The sequence below is a fragment of the Athene noctua genome, chromosome 16 (assembly GCF_965140245.1).
Source record: "Athene noctua chromosome 16, bAthNoc1.hap1.1, whole genome shotgun sequence".
NCBI lineage: Eukaryota > Metazoa > Chordata > Aves > Strigiformes > Strigidae > Athene > Athene noctua.
This window is the reverse complement of record NC_134052.1, coordinates 2,483,495-2,505,011: the sequence shown is the minus strand read 5'-3', so window position 1 is coordinate 2,505,011 and position 21,517 is coordinate 2,483,495. Positions and strand designations below refer to the sequence as shown.

General features: G+C 52.9%; 1 protein-coding gene across 6 annotated transcripts; it reads left to right on the top strand.

Annotated features, from left to right (window-relative positions):
- The first annotated feature begins 267 nt into the window (after positions 1-267).
- Positions 268-21,359, top strand: ZNF341 (zinc finger protein 341). Of its 6 annotated transcripts, none has more exons than XM_074920335.1 (15): positions 268-349; positions 4,718-4,828; positions 5,976-6,163; positions 7,283-7,435; positions 8,120-8,359; positions 9,532-9,712; positions 10,931-11,015; positions 12,030-12,220; positions 13,195-13,388; positions 14,166-14,374; positions 15,802-15,898; positions 17,483-17,615; positions 18,054-18,165; positions 18,983-19,053; positions 20,254-21,359. In XM_074920335.1, the coding sequence occupies exons 1-15, from the start codon at positions 319-321 to the stop codon at positions 20,766-20,768; spliced, it is 2,511 nt and encodes an 836-aa protein (XP_074776436.1). In that variant the 5' UTR covers positions 268-318; the 3' UTR covers positions 20,769-21,359. The 6 variants fall into 6 exon arrangements, with proteins under 6 accessions (XP_074776436.1, XP_074776433.1, XP_074776434.1 ...); XM_074920332.1 differs by having other exon boundaries at positions 9,532-9,727; XM_074920333.1 differs by having other exon boundaries at positions 9,532-9,733.
- Positions 21,360-21,517: the final 158 nt, after the last annotated feature.

Sequence of the window (21,517 nt, the reverse complement as noted above, 5' to 3'; positions counted from 1 at the left end):
GCGTGCAGCCGCCGGGCGGTTCCCGCCCCTCTCGGCGGAGCCCGGCCTCCGCGGACCCCCGGGGCTCTGCCAGCGGAGCCGCTCCGCCGCGGCCCAAGTTAAACGCGAGACCTCGCGCGGCCCGGCCGCACGCGCCGGGGCGTCGCTGCCCAGAGCGGCGGGACGCCCCCGGGCCCCCCCTCCCCCGCCCCGCCCCGCCCCGCCCCGCCCGCCCACCCCGGGGCCCGTCGCGGGCGGGGGGCGCCCCCTGGCGGCGGGCGGCGGCGCCGCTCCCGGTGCCCGCTCCGGCTGGCGGGTTGCGGCCGCCCCGGCTCCAAGATGGCGCAGGCGATCTTCGAGGCCCTGGAAGGTAACGGGGCCGCCGCGCCGGGCCCGTCCGGGCCGCGCCGCGCCAACAGCGGGGATGCGCCTCTCCTCGCTCTTCCCCCCCCGACCCCGCCCGCCGCCGCTGCCGCCGCGCGGGACGAGGGGCCGCGGCGGGGCCGTCCCGCGAGGCCAGGCCCGGCCCGGCGCGGCGCAGGGGGGGCTCTGGGCAGCGCGGGCTATGCCCCGGTTCCCCTCCGTTCTCCCCCCGCCCGCCACACACCTCGGCGGCAGCGCGCACCGGCGCGGCCCCGGGGCAGGCGGGCGGTGAGAGCGGCCCCGCGCGGCGGCGGCGGGGGCGGGGCGGGACGGCAGCGGGCATCCCCCGCCGGCAGCCCGGGGCTCGCCACGCCGTCCCCGCTTCCCTGGGGCACCCCTGGCACCTCCCGTCCCCCCGGCCTCGTGCCGCCCGCTCCCTGCGCGTCGGGGCATCCCCGCACCGCCCATCCCAGTGCCCCGGGCAGCTCTCGTTAGCCCCAGGGCACCCCAACTCCTCCCTGCCCCTGTGCCCCGGGGCGCCTCATCTCCTCCCAGCCCCTGTGTCCCGGGGGACCCCATCGCCTGTCTGCCCCCGTTGGCCCCGGGGGACCCCATCTCCTCCCAGCCCCTGTGCCCTGCACATCAGGGTGCTCGCATCGCCCCTGGCTCTGTGCCCCGCCAATCCCCAGGGCACCCCCATCGCTCCTGTGTCCCTCACCCCGCCCTGTGCTGGGACACCGCTGGTGCAGCTGGGCACCCAATGCCCAAAGTGCTGGGGTCCCCCTGTTCTCCCCACGCCCCGGGGCTCACACTGCCAGCCCCCGCGATGTGCCACGCTCCCCACTTGCCCCAGGGGTGGTCCCCGGGTGGGTGCTGGCCCCTGGTATGAGTGTGTGAGTGCAGGGGCTCCGCGATCTCGGGCACAGCCGGGGCAGCGCCCGGCTCCTGGCCCTTGTGTGGGCCGACGGGTCGCAGTCGCGCTGGTCTGTTTAGCGTGGGGACACTGTGTGCTATGGGCAGGTGCCATCCGACGGGGACTCCTGGACGTGCTGAGCTGTGGCATTCTGACACTGAGCTCAGGGTCAGCCCATACGGAGAAAAAAGCTATTTCACAAGGCATTTATTTCCTAAATTGGATTACACATGTTTTTTTCCTTTATGTGGGGGGATGCCACTGACTGGAAGGCCTTGAATCAAGATCATCACCCCGTGCTTTGTAAACAGCACCTGCGATCACAGCAGCAGAAAGAGAAGCAAAGAAGAAATATTTCTCTCTATTTTGTCGGGTTACTTGGTGCATTTGACAGTGCTCTGTATAATCGGGTTCCCTATTTCCTCTATGGAATCAGCTCCTCGTTGTGTGGGTTACCTTGCAGAATTCAAGAGAGCAAAACATTTTGGCAAATTAAAGAAAAAGCGTGACTTTTTTTTTTAAGACCACAGCAATTGTCAGCTTTGAGTAGCTGAGCTTGTTTGTTTTGTCTTGTTGATTCGATTACAAGTTGATGGTGACTTGGCATTCGTGTGCAGTGCTGAGAGCAGCGTGTTCCCAGCGGTGCTGTGGGGCAGAGGTACGTTTTTGCCTGTCACTGAAGCACCTGGTGCTCTGTCAGCAGAAAAAAGATTCAGTGCATCAAATTCAGGGCATGAGGGAAAAGTAGCACCTGAGTGAAATGGGCAGTCTTGTTTCATCTCTAGCCGAGAGAAATTTGAAAGGGGAAAAAAAAGCATGGATCAGTAGTCTTGTACTTTTTTCCTGGCTTCCCCAAATTGCCTTGTTTTTGTCAGGCTTTGGGGAAGGCCTGCTGCTGCAAGGAGAGAAGAGATGGACTTTTTTTTTTAGGTTTTGTGACTGTGAAGAACATCCTGCAGACTGGTGCTGGCTGTAATCAGTGCAGGATTGATCCAAAGTTCTCTCCTGGCGTCCATGGAGGGCTGTGAACGGCATCCATGTAACCAAGTAACTCCACCTGCTTGTTTTTGTGCATTACTAAACCTTGAACTTGGTGATTTCTCTCCATGTTAAGTGTGGTGATGTGTGTTTACCCTGTGGAACTGCGGTGACTCTGTGGGCATTGGCATGAATTGCCAAATGAATGAAGAGCAACATATTTCTGTTGTCCTGGGCCACTTTGTTCTGGCAGAAGGCTGAATGCAATACCGACTGTGTTGCTGCATTGTTGTCGCCTGTCTCTATGTCTTGGTCTCTCCTCAAGCTTCTTCCTTCTAGAAGGATCAGGGTAATCAATCATCTGGCTTTTTTACTTGGAAGATCTGACTGTGTGGAAGAAGGAAACCCTGTTGTCCAGTGCTGGGCATATCGAGAATGACATTCTTGATGCAAACTGTTTTTAATTATCCCCATAATATACTTAACCTGAATTTTTGATCTCCCATTTTCTTTTGTATCCTGCTAGCTTATTTCTGCTGAAGAAGTGCAGCTCCATTTCACTCTCTGGTTTGGATGTGCTAACAAGAACCTGCAGCGCTGCCTTTGCGGTTGACCGGGAGGTTATTTGTAAAGAGGAGGTGTATTTTAAAGCAGGGCTTCAGTTGGTGTGAGAAGATCCACCCAGGAGTGCTCCGGTGGCCTTCTGCTGGCGGGGTTGTCCTGCAGGGCTGGTTGCAGCTCTCTGTGCAAGCCAAGGCTTGCAGAACTGGACCTGCAGCTTTGCTGTGCCTCCCTGTGATTTATGTGACAGAGTTCCCATAGGCACGGTGGTAATTTTATGGTAACATGTGAAGTAGTGTGATCTGCTGCTTTCCAGTAGCTGCTTGTGCCTTCTGCTCCCCAGCAGGTGGGAGAGGTTGCAGTCCTCTCCTCCAGGGCGACGTGCAGTGTTGGAGAGCTCTTCTAGGTGAAATGATGAAAAAGGTGTTCACGGAGGCTTAATGTCACTTGCTTCACTCTGGAGATGCAGGAGAAATGAGTATTGAGGGTATCTTTAAAATGCCATGGATTATATGGGTACTCCCCATCAGGAAGATAACATCCCGGTTATCCAGGACAAATTTGAAAATTTCAAGAGGAATTTGCAGTGGTGGTTGCTTCTTCCACGCTGTTCTTTATGCTGTGACCTGTTAGGGCGTTTCACTGTCCCTCATGGGGCTGTTTGTTGCGCAGCCTCTCGTCAGGATCTGTCCTTACCTCACTGGTTGGAAATGATCAGACTAATAGATTTTCTTTTTACTGTGGCACATAATTCCAAGTTCAGAGCTTTACAGTTTTGTTTGGAAAAGATCTTGAAGAAAAGTGAGAAGCAACTTAAGAATGCCCCACCTTTCTGTTCTCTCTTAATCCACAAAGTATAACATACAACCCTGGCATGCCATTTGTTTTATTCATGGGTTCCTTGTCACAAAGAAATGGTAAGGAGGAGTGGTGCATAAAAATCCCCCCTTTTCACTATTTTTTTTCCATAATCAGGTTGTTCTACATGTCTTTACATCTTATTTCTAAAGAGATAGAGCATGTCAGGGTTGATCCACGGTCGCATGCTGCTGGCCAGGTTGTTTCCCTAGATGAGCAGTCCCCATCTCCTGTATTTATCTGGAGTATTTTAGAACATTTTAGCTGTAGCGAAAAATATTTGTGCCAAAGCAAGTGAGCTGATTTTGACAACAAATCTGTTGGGTGTGTGTGCTCTCGTGGAGTCCTGAGGGAAATAGAAGTGAGAGTGAGTGACTGGCAGCTCATGCCTGAGAGGAGCCTGTGAAGGAGCACAGTCCTGGGAGCAAGGGGAGCCACGGTCCTGCCCTCCTGCATGTCCCAGAACCAGGGTGGCCGCTGGTGGCCGAGCAGGCCCCCTCCCAAGCATCTCTTCCAGGAACTCATGTTTAATATTTCCTTCTTAAAGCTGTATCTAAATCCTCGTGCAGTTCATACCCCGGTGTCTGATCAGATCCGGCAATGCTGGTTTTGAAAACAGGGAGGCACTTTTAACACTGCTGCTGGGACAGTTGCTGCTCACCAATGATTTTGTCTTCACTGAGCTCAGTGCTTGTCTGTGCTGTGTCACACTGTGTCCCCAGGCAGATCCACGCAGGCTGCTACTCTGCCTGGCCCGTGACATCCCAAATATCTACCTTCTTAGCTCTTTTCATACCCACTGTTTGTAAGCATCCTTCCTCCCTGCAGCAAATGCCTGAAGCCAAGCCTGCTCTTGGCTTTCCCTGTCCTTCTCTCTTTTCTTCTTGTATCAACGGAGTGTTGCTTTAGTGTGATAGTTAATGCTGTGGAGTAGAGGGGGATGGGAAGGTGAGTGGCTCTGTGGGAGAAGCTTCCCTCCATGACTCATGAGCGAGCTCCCAGTGCCCCAGCGTTCCATGTTTGGGCTGTGCTCAATTTACCATACGTATTTGTGTCTCCTTTCAGGAATGGATAATCAGACAGTGCTGGCTGTGCAGTCCTTACTGGATGGCCAAGGAGGTGTCACGGATCCATCTGCTCAAAATGTCAACTCCTCCACTGCCATCCAGTCGATGGGTGAGTCCTGGTAGCACTGGGAGAAGGAGAAGAGGGGCAGGAGGGCTGCAGATCTCTTTCTACAGTGTGCACTCCTGACTGTTGGAACAGCCAGCAGAACAGCTGTACGTGCAGGGTGCTGCTACGAGTGTTGTGAGCCCTCAGCAGGACTAGGCAGAGCAGGAGGAAGGGACCAAGTGCCCAAGCAAGCAGAGATAGATGCTTTTGGAGATGGTCATGATGATAGACTTGACCATGTGCTTCCAATAAAGGCATGAAGGGAGGGAGCAGCCACTCTCCCTGCCACTAGTGCTTGTTATGATTCACATTTTTTACATAATGAGCCATTCCTTATCCTGTGGGGCTGTACAGCTACTCCAGGCATTGAGTATCTCATCTGTGTGAAGAATACGGGAATTGGTCGTTTGCACGTGAACACTCACAGGGCCTGAGTAGGACTTGCTGGGTGGGTACTGAGTTATCTCTGGAGGAGTTACAGTCTGTGTCCCTGGAAATGTTCTGCTTCAGGCTGTGACTCAGGCAGGAGGTACAGCCTGTGAGTCTGACTGGATCAAGGGCACAATGGTGTGCGCTATGCTAATGCTGCAGATTTTGTCTAGGATGCGGTAACTGGGTTGTCTTCTTTCTGCTTCTAACATCAAGCAGAGGTGCCAAAGACCAGCAGTCTTGTGGGGGGTGGCTTTTGGTTACAAGCTGCCACTGACTCTGTGCCCTGATCCAAGTTTTGGATCTTCCTTTGTGCAACGTGAATAATAAAATCTGCCTTAGCTGGCATAATGCAGGTGCTTTACAAGAAGCTGTTTTGACTAAAAGCAGAGGGTGCTACAGGAGCAAGGCTGGGTTGGTTGTTCATGTCTTTGGGATGGGAAGACAGACAACAGGGTTCAGTTTGTCACAGGGAGGTGGTGGGTTTCATATATGGGAGCAGAGCTGAGATGGGCTCAGTTGTACCAGCTGGCTCTAGGCAGAGTTTGGGACTGGGGAGGAGGAACCGTTTGTCCCTTGTGGCTGATCTCCCCTGATGATGATGTCCTTGAGGTGTTAAGATCCAAAAGGTGTCTGTTTTCCTACAGTTGTGGGTGTAAGGTGTAGCACTGGGGAATGCGGGAGAAAGCCTGGAACAGTGACATGGTCCTCTTAATTGCAGATGATGAAGATGTGTTCCTCTGTGGAAAGTGCAAGAAGCAGTTCAACTCACTGCCTGCCTTCATGACCCACAAGAGAGAGCAGTGCCAGGGAAACGCCCCTTCCCTCTCCACAGTCTCGATGGCCACCAACAATGTGTACACCCCCTCCATCACATCTGTGCAGCAGGCTCCTGGCGCCAGCCGGCAGGTACCGTGCTGCAGGCAGAGGCTCTGCTGTTCTGTCGCTGTGGTTTTGGACATTGGGGGGATCTCTGGGTGATGCTTTTAGATCCAGTGGTGCCTTCCGACTGACCTCTTTTCTAGGAGGCACAGTTGTGGTCTTGTTGACTTTTGACCTCATTGTTAAAGCTGCCTGGTCCTCTGCAGGGAGGTGTCCTCCAGCACAAGTGTCTGGTAACCCTTTTGTCAGGACAGGAGGGGTTTCATTTTGTGTCTGTGCTACAGCCAGACTTTGACTACACTAAAGAGCCCCGGCGTCACAGCCTGGCAGGCCACCCCCCCTCCCTGGATGCATGCTGTGCAGTGCTCAGGGTGGAATGGCTCTTGCTGTCCCTTGGGCTGTGGTCTGGCTTGTGGGCAGAAGAGGAGGGCAATGTCTGGCAGCTTCTTCCTTGCATCCCTCCTCTCAGTTTCCTGCAAATAAGCCTACGTAATGTGGTATGACAAGCGTTAAGGGAATATCCTCTCTGGACTAACTCTCCTTCCCAGCAGACTTCTCAGGAGTAGGTCCCTTGTGCACGACATGTACTGTGCATGCAATCGTGGTGGTTTCCAAAGTGCTTTCAAACCAACTGTTTTTTTCAAGTTGATGTAGTGCCAGTGGATGGTACTGTCCAGGCTGCTGTCCCAGAAGGTGGGGTAGCCTCCCTCCCCTCCTATAATCCGACTCCAGTCTGAAGAGATGAGCCTGATGTTCACTATCTGCAGCCAGAGCAGTTTCCCTCAGTTTGCCCCCTTCCCTGCTGTGAGAAGCACCCAGGAAAGGCCTGAACTTGCCTGCAACCAGTTTGTCCTGCAGATCTTGTTTAGTAACCCCTGACTTGAATTGTAGCCAGTGGCCACTTTCCCAAGCCACTGCGATATTTTTTACCTCCTTTTCTGGAGAATGTTTCTGGAGCTGCCTGATTGCTATGGCTAGAAACTACCATGGACTCATCAGGAAGCTGTAGATAATTACTGTGGCTCATCTGCTGACCAGGGGCTGTGAAAGCAGAGACTCTGAGGTTCAGTAAAAAACAGTGTCATCATTTTTTGTTTATTGTCTTGTCCCATTGCTGGTCAACAATGCATCCTTTTTTTCATTCAGCAAATTTCTACGTACATCACTGTTCCTCCGTCACCTTTGATTCAGACTCTGGTGCAGGGAAACATCTTAGTCAGCGATGAGGTGCTGATGTCGGCCATGTCTGCTTTTACATCCTTGGACCAGCCCATGCCAACGGTGCAGCCCCCAGTGCAGGTAAGGGGCACGTGGGGGTGTGGGGAGTCCCACTGTATGGGGCTGTGCTTGCGCAGCAGGAGAGTCCTGTTGGTTGATCAGACTCTAGAAATCTGCTTCAGTGCTGAATCCTGGGCACCTTCCCAGCATGACAGCCAAGCTCAGGAAGGAGTGATGGATAAATGACAGGATGGCTCCAGGGCCTGCTGTTTCCTGTGTCCTTGTTGCTGGATACTCAAATCTTTGTAACGTGTCTTCTCCAGCTTTTTGTTGAGGCCCTGTATAATGGTTGGCTTCCAGAGCCCTTGACAATTTGCTCCACAGATCCCTCTCCTCTTGGCACAGTTGACTTGGGGTCTCCTTGGCACTGGCCAGGCTGTATATGCTCTCCATGCTCTGAAAATGTTCTTTGTAACCAGAAGGATTAAAAGCTTTAAAGACAAAGCAAAAAAAGCAGTGGGTCTTGAGCGCTTGGGTTTTGGAGGAGACAGTGTCTACTGGTGGGTCCCACCAAGCCTCTGCAAGCCAGCACAGTCTGGTCCAGCCTGGCATTTGGACAGTGCTGCATCGCGTCAAGACATTGTTGCTGTTCCTGTAGGTGCCATTTTGAATTGGGATTGGGAATGTGTGTAAGGGAGCAGCCGTTCTGACTCATCGCTGCTGCATTTTCAAGGTCTTGTCTGTCTCTCTCTGTTCTGGTTTTAGAGCAGCCTGAGTATGCACGCTGGGGCTGGCTACCTCTCCCAGCCCCCCCCGCCTCCGCCTCCCCCGCCGCCACCCCCTCCTCAGCCTCCGCCGCCTCCCCCGCCAAGCATGGGGCCTCCCGGGCAGCCCAGCGCCGGCGGCAGCGGGGTGGTCGAAGTGTACAGCGCGCCTGCTCCCCTGGCAGCGAACAGCACGGTGGAGATCCAGGCACTGGGGCTGCAGCCCTACCCGCCCATGGAGGTATGGCCGGGGGCTCTGTGGAGGGGCTCAGTCCTCCTGGGCCTTGTCTAATGAGCCAGGCTGCTTGGCAGTCACCCAGACCAGAAATGCAGAATTAGAGTCTGGGAAGATGGGTTGGGCTGTTTGACAATGATAGTTTCCTCTGGGAGAAGGTGCTGAACCAAAGGGTCTGGACAAGAAGTGGGGATTCTGAGAACAAGAGGAACAGTTAAGAGGGATGGAGGACTTGGCTGGCACAGGCTTAGGAGACTCAAATATCTGCTGTGGTCGAGGGATACCTGCAGAGGTTGGGAGTGAGAGGGAGCTGAGGTGAGGGGCTCACATCCCAGAGAGGTACAGAGCACTGTGCTGTGCTCTGCAGGCTTAAGTGGAGAGAAGAATACAGTCTAAATGTTGATGAGCTCGATAAGGCAGCTTTTCCTAAAGAGAGGCACAGGCAGGGGTGGATTTACTGGTGGGTCAGCTGTTCGCAGCCTCCACGTTAGCACTGCTATTCACAACAAACTCCTGGGTGTGACAGCTTTGGCAGCCTTATTTTTGTAGGTGGCATCTAATCTGGAAGTGCCAGTGATCAGAAACAGAGGAGGATGTTGAATATGTGTCTGTGCTAATTTATCAGGGTGGGCAACAGAAACTCCCTCAGACCATGTCACCCCAGACTGATGCCTCTGTCTTTTTCTCAAAGTGTCCTTTTCTAGTATTGGTGCTGATGTAAACAGCTGTGCTTTGCCCTCCAGAGTTTTCTTGTGCTTTCCTTCCCTTTTGCAGTCCTGCCAGGGCAGGCAGCAGGGCCTGGAGATCCCTTCCTTCAGGGGGGGGTGTGAACCCACAGGGTCAGTGGTGATCATTCTGGTAACCTGTTCCAGGGGGATAAGAAACTCTTGTAGGCATGAGACATAGATGAGGGACTAGACAGCTCCTTCAGAGTGTTTCTTTGCTGTCCTGTTCCTGCTGTAATAACCACTGGATACTTTCTGGTGTTCAGCATGAGAGTTTCACACTGTGCAGGGTGTTAGTTTTAGTTAGAGATGCACTGTTGGACTGGTGAACCAGAAATGTGATCCAGTTTGGCAGGAGGCAAAAAACTCAGCCAGACCAATAGCCTGGTGTGGCAGGTGTTGCTGGAGATGAAGGTTAGGGCTTGTTTCCACTGATAAATTGCACTCTTGCAGGTACCAAGCCAGTGTGTGGAAAGTCCCGTGTACCCTTCTCCTCCTGTGTACAGCCCTGGTAAGCAGGGATTCAAGTCCAAGAGCACCAGCACTCCCACGCCTTTGACCAGCACAGGAGGAGGCAATGTGGTTGGTTTTGATTCCACCTCCACTGCCAAAACTCGGCGCTGCAAAAACGAGAGCGGGCTGCAGGAGGGTAAGTGTCCTTACAGCACTGGCCCTGCACTAACCTGTAGGCCATTGTGCTTATCCCATGGTGGACTGTGGAGCCCCAGGCTCTCCAGGCCTTGTGGGGTGGCACTGGCTGTGTGTGCAGCTGTGAGGGGCAACACAATGCCCTACCCAAAGCTATCAGGAGGAGGTGTCTGTCTGTCACCTCTGAGTGCGCATGAAAGGACTGTGCTACTGCATGGGCCAGCTTGTGTTAAATCTCTGCAGCTAAAGGCTTACTGGATCACACCTGAAATGGGGGAGATCCTGCAAAGTAAGGTGTTAGAGCTTGGTAATTTTAACCTAAGGAAGACTGCCCAGCCGCAAGGCTGGTGGAGTAGGTGTGGCCTGACCCTGAAGACTCTCCTCAGGGGCCCAGCTGACCGTCCCTGACATGTGTTTTAGTGCCTGTGAAGAAAACACGCCTGTCCCCAGGTGAGGCAGGAGTGGCCTGCGCCGTTACAGGATGGAGGAGTGTCAGATCCTCCGCCGGCCGAGCCTGCCCAGTGCTGGGGTGATGCAGCACACTTAGCTGCGCCCAGGCGTGAGGAGGAGGGAAGCCCCATGGCCTTCGTCCCCAGGAAGGCTGGGCCTCTGGAGTTACAGCCATGCAGATGCTAGGGTTTAACCTTATTTGCAGAGGTGTGAATGATTGTGCAGGCTGCAGCTGTCAGAGCAGAGTGTCCTAGAGCAGCCCATGGTTCTGCTGTTTTCCATTGGTTTATACCCCATCATAGTAGATAGAAGATGTGACTGACTGATCTTCTGGATGGCAGAAATATGCATGTGCTCTGGCTGATGGCTGACGTTGGTGAGTTCATAGGAGAGAGACAGAACTGGGGCCCTTCCTCTCACTAATCCTGTGTCTTTTCCCAACGCCCAACATGCCTTTAAAGTAGGTGCTTTGCAGCACAGCTGGAAGGATCCCTGGAGTGGTTATGCCTGAAGGGGATGGCCCTGCCCCCTCCACTACTACACTCCCCAGTACTTCTGGAGTTAGCTCAGGCTATGCTAAATGTATATTTGTGCCCATAACCTCTCCCCAATCTGGCCAGCCAGATATTATCCTTTCATAAGCCCTTTATTCTTGGTCCTGCATAGGCATGTCTTGGGGTGAGGGCCCTGTGGTGCAGGGGGGACAGGGCTGTGCCACGTGATCTCATTCCTGTGTGCACTCTTTCTCTTTCAGGCAAACCCAAGTCCCCCAAGCTGAAATGCACTTACTGCGACAAGGCCTTTACCAAGAACTTTGACCTGCAGCAGCACATCAGAAGGTAATGAGTGGCTGGGGTGGAGGTGGGCACTGCTCCACTGAGGGAGTCTGCACAGTCCAGTAGAGCTTGTGTTTGTTATGGCCCAGTATCTGTGCTGTGCTGGGAGGTGATCCTTTGTTCCCCCCACTCCAGGACACCTTCTGGGTGTGGCTGGGGTGAAAGTTGCATCATGGATGTAATCTTGCTGATTATGGGCTGGGACTGGAGAGTTGTTTTCCTTGCTGATGAGATTTTGAAAGCCAAACCTGCTGTCACCTGATCACTGGAGCAGCAGCACCTCCACTGCTTGCCTCTGTCCTTTACCCTCCCTCCCTAGCAAGCTGCAGCCTTTGTGTTTGCTGGTGTTAACAAACTGTAACCCAAGCTCAGTGGCTATATAGGGAGCTCTTATAAGAGAGCTTTTCTCTGTCAGGAGGCAGTTGAAATCTTCATTGGAGTCTGCTGGACTCAGGACAGATGAGCAAGTGGTGATTTTGCTCCCCTTGCTGGCCTGGACTTGCCACATGACATACACCATGGGATAGAGTCCACTCTTCCTCCTGAAGCAGGAGGGCAGGGTAGAAAGACCTTTCTGCTGTGTACAAGGGAGAGCAAATTCAGGGAGATCAGGGGGCTGCAAGCTATAAGAGATGTGCGCAGGGGAGGAAGGGGTGATAGGGAAGAAAAAGGTTGTACACCTGAGAAAGTGATGGGGTCCCCAAGGTGCATGTGGAGACCCTGGCAGCAAATGCCCTGATGTTGCTGCAGAGCTCTTTTCCTCTCCCATTTCTTTCTTTGATCCCTTGTCATCCCCAGACTGCAAGCGTTTTGTCTGTGCACCAGGCTTGTTTCCCCAGGCCTCTCACAATCCACTTACTTCAGTTAATCAGGTCTCACAGCCCTGGTTTGGCCAGGTGCTGATCTGCCACGCAGAGTGCCTAGCACAGTCCTGCAGGAGCCTTCCCGCTGTGGTCCCTTGCCCGGGGGCTGCCTCCTCTGGCTGCCAGCTGCTGATCCGGTGCCTTCTGCCTTCAGTCACACAGGCGAGAAGCCCTTCCAGTGCATTGTGTGTGGCCGAGCCTTTGCCCAGAAGTCCAATGTGAAGAAGCACATGCAAACCCATAAAGTGTGGCCTCCAGGGCTGGGGTGCACTATCTCCCGCAACTCCATCACAGTGCAGGTCATGGCCTTGAATCCCAACCAGCCGGAAGACGAGGAGAACACAGGTTTGCTGCCTGGGGATGGCATGTGCTTGGGGCAGAGCAGTGGTGTGAGGAGTCTGCACATTCTCACACCTGCAGACAGGGAGGGAGGGGAGACAGGAGCTGTGTGTGCTGTTCACATTCCTCCTGTGGGGTTTAGCAGCACACACTAGAGAACTGGGTTGGATTTGCTCAACTCCAGCTGGCAGGTGAATCCTTTTGTACCCCGAGCCATGGAGGATCCGGGTGCTGGTGGAGACAGTGACTCCAAACCCTGCAAGTGTGTGCGTGTGGACAGGGTGTGGTGTGTTCCCCCTTTTCACTCCCTGGAAGGTGCAGTTTTGGCAGTGCATGAGCCACACTTGACAGCTCTGGTCTAGTCACCAGACAAGCTGGTAGTTTAGCAAAGCCCAGTGCTCTGGCTTATTTGCAGTGTGCAAGTCATGCCTGAGCTGGGTCTGGCCCCAGCAGCCAACTGAAAATACCTGAGGCAGAGAAGAACTCCTTGCAGGCAGATGGAGTCTGGACACCCTTTCTGCTGGTCGCCTCAGTCCTGGTAGGAGGGGAGGGAAGGCAGTGTCAGTGTCATGTCTAGGACAAGGCCCCCCTGGAGCTGCTCTCTGCAGACATCATGGACTCTGAGCTACTGGCTGGGTCTTAACCTCCTGTCTCCTGCCAGAGATGGGAGCAAATCTGGCTCTGGTTCACTGGTGGAGGCCTGTTCTGCTGACTGCTCCACAGAGCACAGTTATGTCCCTGGAAAAAGAGACTGGGTTAAGGAGGAGCAGATGGAGTAGTCAGAGCCCTTACTAACCTGTAGACAAATTTATAACTACCCTGTTAGAGAGTGAAATGAGTCTGATCTAAAGAATCTTTGCAAAGAAGGAAGAACCCGGACCCAGAGCCAGGCCTGGTATGTGTCGGCAGCATGGAGCTTGCAGAGCAGCTTTCAAAGCTGTCTCATGGCAGGCTGTGACTTTCTCTCTCCCTTTCTCCAGGTTTGACTCAGCCCTCAAGGAACCCTGCACCACCGCCCCAAGACATGAGCCCCTTGGAGGAGAGTGAGGCAGGCAAACTGGAAGCCAAGCAGGTTGTCTTGATCGATAGCTCTTACCAGTGCCAGTTCTGCCCCAGCAAGTTCAACACTTATTTCCAGCTCAAATCGCACATGACACAGCACAAGAATGAGCAGGTAGGGACAGAGGGTGCCCTGTGTCAGTGGTGAGATTGGAATGGGCTTCGTATAATGCACTGGCTCCCAGAGTCTGTCCTTGGCCTCTTGCTCTGTAAAGCTGCCAGTGCTTCCCATGCAGCTCGGTTCTCTGCATGTCTGGATTGCAGCTCTGTGGTCTGGGTGGCTTTGAAAAGCTCTGCTGCTTCCACCCTGCCAAGTGAGAAGTCAGCCGAGCAGTTTGGGTGGCTAGAGAAGAAGCAAAGTCCAAAATTTTCAGTGTAGGTGGCACTCTCAGGACAGTCACCACTGTGGTGCTGTGGTCTCTCCCACTCAAGTGGTTTCAGGTGCTCGCTCAAACACCCCTTTCTCCCACCTTGCTTTTTTTTCTGTTTGTACAGAATGTGCAGCTCCCAGCAGGTTGGCTTCACCTGGAGCTGTCAGCCACCTTTTGATGCTGAGGTGCTCTGCACTGTTCTTTAAAGACCCCTCTGAAGAAGGCAGCAGAGGAAGGGGATGTTTTACCTCCACATTGTGTCCTGCTGCAGTGCAGGGCAGGGTTTCACTGCTGTGCTCTGACTGAGCTGTGGCCATGGTGGGATGCTCTGGGAAGCACAGTGCTGCTTTGTTCATAACATCAGCTCAGCTGTTCTCCAGCACAGTGGGTCAAGGGGCAGTGGTCCCTTTCTGTAAAGGCAATGGTTTCCAAAAAGGAAAGCCACTCTGTCTGTTGGCAGAGGATTTTCCCTGTTTGTTTCCATGGTGTGCCACTCCAGTTGCTCTCCCTTCTTCTCCCAGGTGTACAAGTGTGTGGTGAAGACCTGTGCTCAGACCTTCCAGAAGCTGGAGTCTTTCCTGGAGCACATCAAGAGCCACCAGGAGGAGCTGAGTTATCGCTGCCACCTCTGCAGCAAGGACTTCCCCTCCCTGTACGAGCTGGGCGTCCACCAGTACTCCCACAGCCTGCTGCCCCAGCACAGCCCCAAGAAGGACGTGGCCGTGTACAAGTACAGTAGCAATCGATGCTCACAAGGCTTGTAGGAGTGAGTGGGTGCAGAGTGTGTTTGGCTGAGAGCGGTGGGGGCATTAGAGGGAAGAGGGGGCTGCGAGTCCAGTGGCCATGGTTCTTTTGGGCACCCAGGTGGCAAATGGGGAGGCCTCTCCATGGGGCTGCTATGACCAAGCACTTTGAAGGCAAGGAACCTTTCAGAAAGATAGTGAAAGGCTGGGGTCAGTTACGTGGGAAGATTCCATCACTGCAAGTCCTCTTACCATCAGTCAAGAGTGAGATGGGCACAGCTGAACCTGCACTGGACTGGGTCAGAGATCCAGGGAAGCACTTTCCCAGCCTGTTTTCTGGGATTCTTAAAAACCTGCAGCAAAGGGAGTGTGAGTTGTAAAAGATGTGAACAGAAAAAAATTCCTATCCTTTTTTGCAAAAGGGTCTATTACCTGTGGAAGCCTTTCTACTAATGTAGGGGAAAAGGGTGAGGAGTTCCACAAAGAGCGCTCTGGAGCTTTTGAAATGCCTGTGGAGACATACAAGAAGAGTAGGAAGTCCAGAAGATACTGGAGCTGCGTGGAATAAATATCTGCTACTTCTTGCATAGATCGTGATTTGTAGTTGTCCTTGCACTGTGGAGCTTTGTCCTACAGCTTGCTAGTGGGGATCTTTGAGATCAGAGCCCTGCTTGTTAGAGGAGGTTTTAGTCTGATCTAAGGAAAAAGGGTTTCACAGGAGATACACACTGTGAGTGCCTCTGTACTCACTGTTGATGATGCATGTCCCCACTGCCCATTATCAGTCAGCATTGGCAGAGGTCTCCAGCAGAAGTACTGCCAGGATGTGTGAGAACAGGTGAGTTAGCTGGAGAGGGCCCAGGTGGTTTCAGAGAGGTGGAGGCGTGAGCAGAAGCTGTTAGATGCTGGAGCTGCCACATGGAAGTGTGTCACCTTGTGGCTGCCCCAGCCATGAGGAACACTGCTGTTGTGCTGTAAGCCTGCTCTCAGCTCCTTCACTGGGAGCTGCTGTCTTTGTGCAATGAAGATGGAAGGAGGTGTTTTAAGTAAGGTGAATTTGTTACTTAGGGCTTGTCTCCATAAGGAAGCAATGTGGAATATGTGCTCGGGTCTGGGTGCTCCTGTGGGAGTCTGCGTGGAAGAGCACTAGCATTTAAAAGCTTCTCCACCCAGTTCTCCAGCATTTTCCCCTCGTGAAGGATGCTGAGTGTGAGTGTGATCTGGCTATGTGGGTTGCTGGGATTTCAGAGCACCTGGGGGGTGGTGGTGGTATTGTCTGTACCAAACCGACCCTGTCAAATATCAACCTGGAAGGTTGAATGGGCTGGGCAGTCCTGCCCGGGCTCTGCCTGCACTGTGGGGTTTGCTGGCTGTAGCCTTGTTCACAGGCTCTGTCCTTTCTCTCCGCATTCAGATGTGTGAAGTGTGTAAATAAGTACTCCACCCCGGAAGCCCTGGAGCACCATCTGCAGACAGCAACGCACAACTTTCCCTGCCCTCACTGCCAGAAGGTGGGTGGGTGACCTCTGCCAGAGCCGGTCCTGGACATGTAGCTAGCGCTCTGAGGGCGACGGGAACCCTCGGCTCTCTTTCCTCTCCCTTCCTACCTCAGTACGGACTGGCAGGCTCGCCAGGTGCTTTTCAGAGAGACAGAAGTGGTTGCACCCCTGGCCTCCAGTTCTCTGGCCTCTCACGCAGAGTATGTTCCTCCCTGCAGTGCTGACTTTTCTCCCAGGCCCTGTTTGCTGAACAGATTTTCTCAGGGGAGCTCCCTTATTCCCATGACAGCACAGGACTGCACACCGGGCTACTCTCCTAGTTTCTTAAAAGCAAGTGTAGCTGGAGGAGCAAGGCTGGTTGGGGAGGTCTCAGAGGGGTGGCACTGCCTTTGATGCACCGTGCCTGGCTACCTATGGCTGTGAGGGTTGGGCTCTCCTGTGGGAGCTCCTACACCTCCACTGCTCTCCTCATCTCCTCTTGCAAGTCTTCGGGTTCCCCCCCATTCCTCTCCTTTGGACGAGTGCTCTGTGTCCTTGGCAAAGAGAAACCTGTCTGAGTGATGTGACTGGGACTGGAGTGATGCCCGGGTATGTTTTGGCTGGAAATGCTCCCTTCAGCACATCCCCCGAGGGGGTTTGAGGGGCAGAATTTTGTGGGGTTTGAATTATAATAAATTACTTTTTGAAATCCAGACTAAAATTTGGACTTGCTCCTCTGTTTATAGCAAAGGAAATGAAAATCCTGCAGTGGGGGCAGGGACAGTCTCAAAGGCGTGGCCACTCTGTACTGAGGTAGCTCAGGAAGGGGAAACGCACTCCTGCCATGGTTAGTAACCCATCTTTCTTTACCTGTCTTTCCACTTCCCCCACCAGGTGACAGCTGCCCTTCTGAGCCTAGGTGGGATTTTCAGCATGCAGCATAGGGGTTTGAAAGCCCATTATCTGAAATAGCATTTTTTATTTCTGTTTGTATTCTTACGACTGGTGCTGTTTCCTGGAGACGTGAGAGCACAGTTCTGGGTAGCAGAACTCCTGGCTCTCTTGTGCTTATCTCAGATGTGCGTTTGCAGCATGCTCATTAGGAATTCACTTAGCTTGGGTATTTCCAGTATCCCCAGTAGCTAAAGGAACCATTCCTACTGGCTCTATGAAGATGATGAATGGGAGCCTTTGGTAATAGACTGTCAGGAAACAGAAACTGAAGTTAATGCTGTGGGAAGGTAGTAACTACTGGGGGTCCTTGCCCTGCCTGTCCTGCTGCTGGCTTTGGTGGGAGACTGGGCATCCAGCTGGGGTGCTGGTCCTCAGCAGTATGGTGCTACAAAATTTAGCATCAAGGTTTCAGCTTATGTGTTTCTTCAGGTTAAGAAGGTTTGAGGGAGGAGTGTTTGTTGCTTGGTTAGTTTGGTTTTTTAAAGCTTTATCTGTGTTTTCCTTGTACAAAACTGAAGGTTTTCTCAGTGTGTCCTTTCTGAGAAAGCAATCACCATGAGCTTCTTATGCTTTCTATACAGGCCACACCTCCCATGCCTGTGCGGGCTCAGCGATGTCCTTTGTGTGCTGCTGCCTCTTAGCCTTGGTTTTGTGCATTAACAGGTGTTCCCCTGCGAGAGGTACCTGCGCCGCCACATCCCCACGCATGGCGGGGGCAGCAAGTTCAAGTGCCAGATCTGCAAGAAGTTCTTTCGCCGAGAGCACTACCTCAAGCTGCACGCCCACATCCACTCGGGTACAGGCTCCCCCTGCACCGCAGTGCTCATTAGCTCAGTATCACAGTCCTTCCTGCTCCCTGGAATGCCCTGGCTATTTTCCTGATAATGGGAGTAACAGAGTTGACTGTCTGAGGCATTTGTAGTAACACGGGCTCAGGAGATGTGTGGTTTTGGTTCAGCCTCATGCGCAGTGCTGCACTGGTCAGAAGTGGAACACAGAGGTGGCTTCCCCACTGCCCATGGTTGCAGAAGCCAAGGAAGCTGGCCCTGGTGAGCAGGAGCAGCATGCAGTGTGGATTGTATCTATCCATTTCTGCATCAGGCAGGGCAGGGAAGCTTGGGGAAGTATATAGAGAAGCAGAGTGGCACAGCTGCCACAGCGAATCCTGAACGTGGCTCGAGTAGCCCTGTGTGACGACTCTCTCTGACTCTTGGTCTCTTTTTTTTTTATCCAGGTGAAAAACCCTTTAAGTGCTCAGTGTGTGATGCAGCTTTCAATCGGAAGGACAAACTCAAGCGACATATGCTGATCCATGAGCCTTTTAAGAAATATAAATGCCCCTTCTCGTACGTAGCGTGTCTCCAGTATGGCAGCATGTCTTAATGCAGTGGGCATGGGGTTTGGGATGGAAGGAATGTCTCCTGCAGGTACCCGAGCATACATGTGTGGCATCTGCCATTCCACTGCTTCTTGGGGAGTCAGGAATGCTGTGTGTTGTTGAACTGGGAACCCAGAAGTCCCAGTTCTTTATCACTGACTTCCTGCGGGGCCACATCATTTCATCTCAGTTCATCAAATTGCCTGTAAAATAAAGCCTGCCTACATGGGAGGCTTGGGGGGCTTGTACCTGGGGAGCACTGGGGAAGAGAAGGGGTATTTTTTGACCACAAAGCACAAGGTTCCCTGAATGATGGGCTCTCCCCAACTGCCATGTCTCAAAAAGCACTTGGCAACATAGGAGCTAATGTATGAGCTGGGGAAGCCTGGGTTTAGAAGGTGCACCCCCAAATCCGTGGCACAGCCACGAGCCTTCTCAGATAGCCAAGACTGACCTGCTTCTCTCTGCTTCAACCACCTTGTAGCTCCTGCCAAAGTATTTCTGTCTCCAGCCGGGATCTTGAACCTGCTGCTTTTAGGAGCATTCATAGTGAGACACAGGCCCTGTGTGATCTAGCAAAGCCATGTGTCCCCATAGCAGCCTGTTTATTTCTTGCCCCTCTCCAGAAGGGCTGTCACAGAGCAGCTCCTACCGTGACTGCACCCAGGGACCTGCCTGGGTGCTGCTAAGGAGGAGGGTTGTGGATCTCTTTGTGGTCCAGGATCTGGTTGTACATCGATCCTCAGCTGATCCATGCTGCTCACCAGCATTTGTTGTTCTTACAGAAGCCACACGGGCTGCAATAAAGAGTTCAACAGGCCTGACAAGCTGAAGGCTCACATACTGTCCCATTCGGGTAAGTGCAGCTCTGCCCACGCTGCCAGTGGTTGGGAATGGAGTGGGGGGGACTCGCTATGGTGCTGCAGGAGCATGTTACAGCAGTAAGCCTGAGAAAAAGAGCAAACCGTGGAAGTGCTTCTGCTTTATACCCCGAGAATTGCAGGAGGTTCCTTAGAGGTGCTTTCCTTGCGGTGTCCCTCCGCCCACCACTCAGTTACAGTTACTGTGTAGTTTCCTGGGGGAGAATTTTCCACTGTGTGTGATACAATATTTCCCAGATGTAGGCCTAAATTCTTACTATCATTTATTAGCTTTAGATTTCTTTGTATCACTTGCTGCAGGCCTCTTTAAGTGAGCTGGCATTCACAGCTGTGTCTGCGCTTCAGGCTGTTTATTAAGGCAATACAGATCTGTAGGCAGGGCCTGCTGGCGAGGGGCAGAACAGAGCTGGATTACTCGGTGTGTTTGCTGTCGAATGAATTATCTACAGTCCTCTGTCCACTCCTCCCCAGTACTATCTCACATTCAAAAGGAGATCTCTTGGGATTTGACTCCCTTCTCTCTGCGTTCAAAAACGATGCTCCCACTCCTCATAAAGACACGTAATTTATTCCCATGCCCTTGGGAACGTTCTGACTTGTCTCTTGGGGTAAAACTGTAAGTCTTTTCTCATGCCTGTCATGTCCAAAGCCCTGCAGAGTGTGATCAGGAGGGACTGTGCTGACAGTGCACTGGATGGTTTGTGTCAGACTGTACATCCCTACACGTGGGAGAAAAAAAAAAAGTGAAACTTTTTTTACTTACCAAATACATTTGAAAAAAATGCAGAGTTTAACACTGTTTTGCATTTTTATCATGATTACCTGATTTTTTTTTTCTGGTGATATTTTAATCCTCTTATTTGAGGCAAGAACTCTTGTTTTAGCCCTTCCTAAACATAGACTTTCAAGATGTAGCTGCTCACCCTTTCCTTGCAAAGTTGCCTGAGATCTCCTTAGACCACGGGGTTTTGGGTTTGTTTTAATTGGCAAGCTGAAAAAGAATGGGGCTTCTTGGGTGAGGAGGTGGCTGTTTTGTGCTTTTATCAGGGAGCATCTCCTTGGAAGAGGAGATGAAACTGTCGTGCGCTCCCTCAACGTGGTGCAGGTTTCCTGAAGATCTGTATTAGGATGCAGAGTCTCTAACTGAGCTCTCTCTCCTCCGATGCTCTGTGCAGGGATGAAGATCCACAAGTGCCAGTACTGTAACAAGTCCTTCAGCCGACGAGCCCACATGATAGAGCATCAGCGCTCGCACACTGGCAACTACAAATACCGCTGCCCCACCTGCAGCAAAGGCTTCACGCGCCACAAGTACATGAAGGACCACAAGTGCCGGCTGGGCTCACCCAAGGACAAAGACCTGCAGCTCAGGAAGCCCCAGAAGAAGCGGGTGGCGCGGGGGCGCAAGGCAGGCCTTTCCCTCCCCAGCCAGCTGGGCCTGGCAGAGCTGAAGGACAGTGCTGCTGGGGAAAGCCCCCCCGAAGGCGGCCCTAACAAAGAACCCTTCCAGGAGTCAGATGCAGTCCTGTCCATCGTGGTTGGTGGGTCGGGAGCTGCTGACTCAGACCTTGTCGTTCCTGGGCAGCCCAACAGCATCGCATCCAATCTGGCCCTCGCAGAACTGCAGACTGCCTCTGACGTCCCCTGCACCATGCTGGCTGTCCCCGTTTACATCCAAACGACAGAGTGATAATGCGTAAAGCCACTGTGTGGCTGAGGGCTGCTGCTGGGGCTGTCAGACTCGGTGCTGAAATTTATCCCAGTGAAAAAGACCAAAGCTCTTGCGGGGAGGTAAATGGATATGGGAGAGAATGGCTTTCATCTCCACTTGTTCTTCCCATCCTTGGGCAGAGGACTGCTTGGAAGCCACTGATGGCTACAAGGCACTGAAGAGAATGGCTCCATTATTTCTTGTCCCTCTGCATCACCGGTCAGCCTAGGGCAAGAAAGATTGAGATCCCTGAATCAGGGTAAGAAGAAGGAGGAGCATGCAAACCTGCAGCAAACAGAGCTGCTGAAATCAGGTGGCTCTGCAAATCACAGCCTGTTCCATCTGTGGTTTTTCTGGCCTAAAAGCTGTATTGCCCAGTATTTGGGTGGCCTTTCCGAGAGCAAACAATTGATCCTTCCTAGTGGAAGCAAGTTCATCCTGAGATCCTTTGGGAACACTGTTCAGAAATACCCTGATAGACTTATCTCTGGTATCTTTCTTCTCTCTGTCTCTATCAATAGAAAGATCACCTTGTCTGTACTACATGTGTTATAAACACCGTGGACCTCATGCCGTGTAGAGTCAGTGGGTGGGAGCACGTGTGCGCATTGGCTCTTCTCTCTGGTTGGTATTCTCTCCACAGTGTTTGTTCATGGTTTTTTTTCATATCCAAGTATCTCCAAGTGCCTTAGACGTCAGTAAGTCAATTCTCGTGACAGATAAACCTG

Excerpts from the sequence above, each read along its gene's own strand:
- ZNF341 (XM_074920331.1), top strand. The coding sequence starts at position 4,639 with ATGAGCGAGCTCCCAGTGCCCCAGCGTTCCATGTTTGGGCTGTGCTCA. Across the intron at positions 7,436-8,119 it reads CGGTGCAGCCCCCAGTGCAG|AGCAGCCTGAGTATGCACGC; the intron begins GTAAGGGGCACG and ends TTCTGGTTTTAG. Across the intron at positions 17,616-18,053 it reads GCACGCCCACATCCACTCGG|GTGAAAAACCCTTTAAGTGC; the intron begins GTACAGGCTCCC and ends TTTTTTATCCAG.